At 47.4% G+C, this 6,000-nt stretch overlaps 2 protein-coding genes across 3 annotated transcripts in view; one reads left to right on the top strand and one right to left on the bottom strand.

Annotated features, from left to right (window-relative positions):
* Window positions 1-355: 355 nt before the first annotated feature.
* LOC136511758 (uncharacterized) lies at window positions 356-2,050 on the bottom strand. The gene has a single exon (XM_066505791.1). It carries the CDS (start codon window positions 1,990-1,992, stop codon window positions 784-786), a length of 1,209 nt encoding a protein of 402 aa, XP_066361888.1. The 5' UTR covers window positions 1,993-2,050; the 3' UTR covers window positions 356-783.
* A 96-nt stretch (window positions 2,051-2,146) lies between these two features.
* The window catches only part of LOC136511759 (dolichol-phosphate mannose synthase subunit 2-like), a 178,194-nt gene continuing 174,340 nt past the window's right edge, over window positions 2,147-6,000 (top strand). Inside the window, exons 1-5 of one of the 2 annotated variants that reach the window (XM_066505793.1) lie at window positions 2,147-2,445; window positions 3,149-3,255; window positions 3,368-3,456; window positions 3,539-3,636; window positions 4,801-5,108. In XM_066505793.1, the coding sequence (XP_066361890.1) occupies window positions 3,246-3,255; window positions 3,368-3,456; window positions 3,539-3,636; window positions 4,801-4,906 (303 nt within the window). In that variant the 5' untranslated portion in view covers window positions 2,147-2,445; window positions 3,149-3,245 and the 3' untranslated portion in view covers window positions 4,907-5,108. Of the gene's footprint in view, window positions 2,446-3,148; window positions 3,256-3,367; window positions 3,457-3,538; window positions 3,637-4,800; window positions 5,109-6,000 lie in introns of those variants that run through there. The other variant, XM_066505792.1, reaches the window with a different exon arrangement.

The raw sequence follows: 6,000 nt of genomic DNA, 5'->3' as shown, positions 1-6,000 counted from the left end.
ACACAGATGCTGTTTTTCCATCCAGTATGCGAACAAAGTAGATGACTGGTAATACGAAAAAGCTGATGTTAAAATTTTTCTTGAAAGGATGCACGGCATGAATGAATGAACTCTTTGGCAAACTATAATGTAACACAATTGCCGTGATCCCAGGGAAACTGAGAATACCATCAATCATCATGATGACAGACCATAACAGTTCATAGTACGTGTATAGAGGATAACATAACTGGCTTAAATCTGGACAACAGTGACATGGTGAGAGAAAATGCGTACAAGTCTGATAATGCAAATAATGCAGCCTAAAATCCCAGATAGAACCATCGTTATTAAGGAGACAGATGGCTTCAGAGAGGGCAGGACAACATAAGCATATTCTTAGAAAATCAACACAAAATTGTTGCGAGTCGAGCGAAGTACATAGTCTTAGCAAGAAACAGTTTTGCCATACCTCTATAACGCAAAGGCTTGAGCTACTAAGCTAACAAAACCTGAAGAAACAACTACAGAAGAAATCTCTGAGGGACCAAGTTCTGCGGTATAAGTGATAGATGGCCTTCTCAAGTGAAGCCTACCGATAGAACATTGACGATGCTTCCAGCTGATAACAATTAACTAACTCAATTCATTGATGCTTTGAATAACCAGCCGGCCAATATGAAGAACATTGTCCATCGACTATTTGAACAGGCACCTCCAACAGTAATATCAACTGTAACATTATACTCTTACCCTGGTCCTCAACTTCTTGGTCTTGCCATCCGATTTCTCCCCCTTGATCTTCTAATCTTCCTGTATTTCATCAGTACCGACTTCACCATCACGCTTCATGCTCTTCTTCTTTTTCTTCCCCTCCTCAGTCTTCCCCTTTTTAATCTTCTTGTTGTCCAAACTGGCTTCTTTCACCTCATTTTCATTTTCCAAACCACGCTTGTCCTTCTCTTTACCCTTCCTGCCAACCTTCTGGCTGTCATCAGCAGAAACCGCAGTGCTCTTCCTCTTCTTCTTTTTCTCTGTCTCCACCTGGACTTCTTCCTGCATCACAACATCCTCCTCAATCTGCTCATTCTTATTCCTCTTCCTCTTGGCACTAATATTGGCAAATGCCACTCTTCCACTGGCACCAGCATTTGCCTTCTTCTTGTCAATCTTCTTCCCGTGAGTCTCCGCCTCTGCAGCATCAATGACCTCCCCAGATCCAACAATTTCAGGAACCTCGATTTTCATACCCAACTCTGGCACAACCTGGTAAATTGGTAGGGCAACTGAATCCACAGCCTTCAGATGCAGCGCCCTAACGTTTGCCCACTTCTTTGGCACCTTCTCAACAGCCGCCTCCACCGCGGCCATCACATTGTCCACGATCTCCTCTTCCTCCATGTCCAGCCTACCCACCTTGATCCCCGAGCAGGTCCCCGACCGCAGGTACAGAAAAGCAGAGCCAAGAACCTTGCGGACCTGCTCCGGCCATCCGACGCGGGTGAAATCGACTCCAATCGGAGCCTTCTTGGTGGAGTAGAACGCCTTGCCGAGGACGCGCGGCAGCAGCGGGAGGATGGCGCGGTCGGCGACGAAGAGGTCGTGGGAGGCCGCGAGGCGGCGCCGCGACTCGTAGGGTCGGTAGTCCGTGCGGAGTGTGGAGAGCGGGATGACCTCGGAGACGGGGAGACGGTGGAGCGACTTGGACTCGTGGAGGAGGTCGGAGGAGGGAGGGGACCGCGACTTGGGGCGGTCGTCCGAGATGACGCAGACGGAGGCGCCGTCGTGCCCGACGACGGGATGCGGCAGCGGGAGGAGGCGTGGCCTGGTGCTGGGCGAGGCGGGGACGCGGCGGAGCGAGAGCTGGAGGACGACAAGGTCGTCGCGCTCGTCGGCGAGGAGGTTCGGGCGCGCCTCCGCGGCGCGTTTCTTCATCCACTTGGTGAGGGAGGCGACGGCGCCGGCCACCGTCTCTCGGGGCACCGTGTGTGGCGGCTGCGGCGGCGGCGACATGGCGGCGGCGCGAGAGGAAGAGCAGAGGGGTTCAGGGTTTGATTGATGTGCGGTGGGAAGGTTGCGTTTTTATACGACTTCACAGCATTTGCCAGGATGTCTCCCTATGGCAAGTGGGTCCAGGTTCCCGCATTTGCCTGGATGTCTCGCTATGACAAGTGGGTCCAGGGCTCCCCCCAAAATTCCGCAAACAGCAAAGGGAGGCGCTGTAGCGCCGCCGGCCCTGGGCCCTGGCGTGCCCTTCGCCTCTCTCCTGTTGCGGACTCGCCTGGCCAGTGCGTCGGTGGTCGCCGGAGCTAGCAAATCGAGGCGGGTGGCGCGGCGAATTGGCACAGGAGGCGGGCAAATTGGTTCGGCCACACGGGCAAACCCTTGCGCCGTTCTCGTGCCGTTGTGTGGCTGCCGCCTGTCGGCCGGCGTTGCCCAGGTGGATAGGCGGACATGCGTTGCTGGGTAATTGAGTATTCGTATTTGCTTTTAAACTTCAGTTGCACAATGCCACAATCTCCAGTTTCTTGATTTCTAGTACAATTGTTGTCAATCGGTATACCTGTGGGTGATTTAGACCATTTTTAATGGTGGCCCTAGGAAATTCACCAGCTCTGCCACTGCACTCGTGCACCTAAAGCCACACAATCCCCTGTTCTTGATTTCGTATTTACTTAAAAACTTCAATTGCACAATGCCCACCTCTTGATTTTTAGTGCTTTTGATGTCTATATGTATGTAACCTGTGGGTGATTTAGACGATTAAATGCTGGCCCTAGGCGTGCAATTTCACCAATTCGCCCTAGGCATGTCAGTTCATTGGCCACTCTTGTTCAAATGCATCTTCAGAGCTTCATGCATCCGGTGGTTGTTTGTTGTTGTAACTTGTAAACTACAACAGTAAAAAAAATGCTTGCATTGGCTATTCTAAAGTTTGGCTTTGTGATACTTGTTGATATTCTGGTAGTGCACTAAAAGGTTGTCTAATCAGCCCGTAAATTGTTTTAAATAGGCTGACATGGTATTTACTGATGCCAAACCAAACTTTCAATTGATATATTTTGTACACTGCACTTACCAATTATAATGCGCTTATTACAAAATGAACTGTGTTAATGCTAGACATGCTACTAGCATCGCTGATCTGTGCCTTTTTTGTGTGTTGCAGTGCTGAGCATTGTCCACACAATTGCTAGAGATCAGACTTTATTCCTGGAGGCCTTTATTCTTGATTAATCCTGATCGAAACCCGAACTTTTTATCAAATGAGTGCCGGTAATGAGGTGTATTGATCTATGTGTTAAGCTCCTAAAATCGCTTCGTATGTATATTTACTTTTTTTAATTATATATTTATTTGACGATAATAACTTTGTGAGTTTTAATAGGTGGTGCTTTTGGCGGAAATAGGGGGGCGAGGCCTATACCTCCTGAAAAATGTGTATTCCCATTGGATCACTTACATGAGTGTGACTTGGTAAGGCTACATAACTTCTTCATCAGTTACCACTGTCATTGTATACTTGTTACATGAGTAGTGATAGTAACTGTTCAAACAGGAGAAGAAAGACTATCTTTCTTGCCTGAAATCTACAGGATTCCAGTCTGAAAAATGTCGGCTGTTCTCAAAAAAGTATCTGGAATGTCGGATGGAGAGGTTAGTATACTTAGTTCTTATTGTCTATATGCTAATTTCAGATATGTAAAAGCTATCATGATATAGGTACCTCATTGTCTAAACCTAAGGGTAATTTCTGTGATCTTTGCTGTTATGTTTATGTGATGTATCAGTGGTATTCGGTGGGGTATCTGTATATTGCTAAGCAATATCTTGGGCAAGCCCGGGTGGCTATGATGAAGTGCTGTAAACATGAATTTGTCCTGGCCGAAACGCAAAATAGACAGGGGTCCCTGGAACTAAAAAATAGGGATAGTTTAGCTTTTGCACTTAGCATGCTACATTCTACAAAAGTTATGCCCCAAAGAAGCTGTGCAAATGTATTAATATGTATGAACTAATAAAGTTAAAATATCGGTAACTATCCATGTTTCTAGATAGACCTTTTGGTTGATTTTTTTGGGGTCGAGCAACGCAGTAGAGCTGCATGTCATCTCATTAAGAAAGAAGTACATACAAAATGTACAAAAACTAGGAGGAGGCTAGGAAAACCCCTCCCCAACGGACACCACTCACAAAACTCATAAAAAGAAACAAAATGACCATGACCAACCAACCACACTAGACAATGGTCAAAATTAGTTCTCTTTCATGCACTAAAATGCTTTCAGCATCTTTTTTTGGTTGGCAAATAGTTTGAGATTCATTGAACATGCTCCTTAGGCTACACTATGTTATGATCCCTTTTTCAGTTGTTGAATGAAGTAAATGCTATTGCTACATTAGCCAATGGCAACATAGTTTGGCCTCCTGGCATGTTCAGTGGTTTGCATCCTCGGGTGCAAGTGCAACATATGTGCAATGTGCACATCGAGGTCAGTGTTGGTGATTATGTGAAGCAACCATCAGCTCGCCAACCACAAGTGGTCAGCTCCTACTTTTGGTGTGTGTATTGATTTGTCTTGAGAAAGAACATTTGTTATTTATCTTGGAAATTCTTACTGGCACTGGGTTGAACGCTTACCATCTTTGATCTTTGAAATTCAGCATCTGAGCTCATAACAAGGTGTTAAAAACGTTTGCTGGCTAGCAAGATGCAGTTTTGATTTCTTTTTCTGTTTTCTGCTGCTCTCTCCCTTATGATTTCAAATCATTGTTTCTATGCGTGGTTCTAAAATCTCTGAATTTATTTATCATACTCAGAAACTTGATGGTGAAGCAAGACATGTCAGAGCTTGGGTTCAGAACTGTGGATGAAGTGGATACATCTCCTGACAAGAACAGCAAACTGGAGAGCCCTCCTAATTAGCCAGAGGATTAAAAAAACTATTTGGTTTTGACGTAGCTTTTGTATGTTTCTTAGTGGTGTTTGGTTGGGCTTTTGGCTATGACTTTTGTCCCCAAAAACCAAAAGCTCAACTAAAGGGCCCAAAAATCATAGGTGCTTTTGTCCAAAAGCAGCTTTTGTCGTAGTACAAATCCAAAAGAACCTTATCTTCTGCTTTCGCCAGTTCTTGGGGAAAAAATTATCCACCTGTTACTGGTTACGAAAGGTAACGATTTGTTTTTTCTTTCTTCGTGACTTTTCTTTCCCTTCCGCCGTGTTCCCGTCCCGCATCTGGGCAGCGCGCCGCTCCTCCCTCTCGATCTTCGGCGTGGCCCCTCTCCCTCTCCGGTGAGAAGCTTCCCCAACGGCGACCCCTCCCTCTCCGGTGAGCAGCTTCTCCACAGCGGTCCCTCCCTCTCCGGCACGGTGTGGCCCCGTTTAGTCCCTATCTCTAGGGCGACGCGGCCCCATTCACTAGTGAGATGCGCCGCGGGCGGGAGTGGCGTGGCCCCCAGTCTTCGGCGCGAGCTCCTTCCCCTACCCCTCCCATGGCCGGCGCAAGCTCCTTCCCCTCCCATGCCCCTGCCATGGCTAGTGCGAGCTCCTTTCCCTCCAAATCCAGCGGTCGCTGCTCCAGCTCCCTTCCTAGAGCGCTACCCCGGTGCGCCATTGTGTCCCCTCCGATGACCCAGGCTGCTGTGCCCCAGCCCCTCTAGCGATCCTGGGCCAGCGAGTGTGGTAGAACCACCTGAAATAGCGTACTTATGGAGGCGCTTGTCTTCCACCAGACACTAAGCACCCCGAAAGTAACTACAGCGAGCGGTGTCCGTCGGGCACACCCCGAGGGAGAACCCAAAAGATCCACATTTTCCCAAGGATCCAATAATGAGAATGAGTTACAACACAAGTCCATCTCATACATTAGAGTTTCTTAAAAAGGTACATTATTACAATACCAAATACAGAGTGCGGAATGATAAATAACAGAATATTAAAAGATAACATCTAGCGATAAGATAATGAGGATTCCGTCTGAGCCCACCAGATGGATCCTCCACACAAGGAACTCCTTAAGC

This window comes from Miscanthus floridulus, chromosome 16 (genome assembly GCF_019320115.1).
Source record: "Miscanthus floridulus cultivar M001 chromosome 16, ASM1932011v1, whole genome shotgun sequence".
Taxonomy (NCBI): Eukaryota; Viridiplantae; Streptophyta; class Magnoliopsida; order Poales; family Poaceae; genus Miscanthus; species Miscanthus floridulus.
Note: the sequence above shows the minus strand (reverse complement) of the source record. Positions and strands in the feature narration are given on the sequence as shown.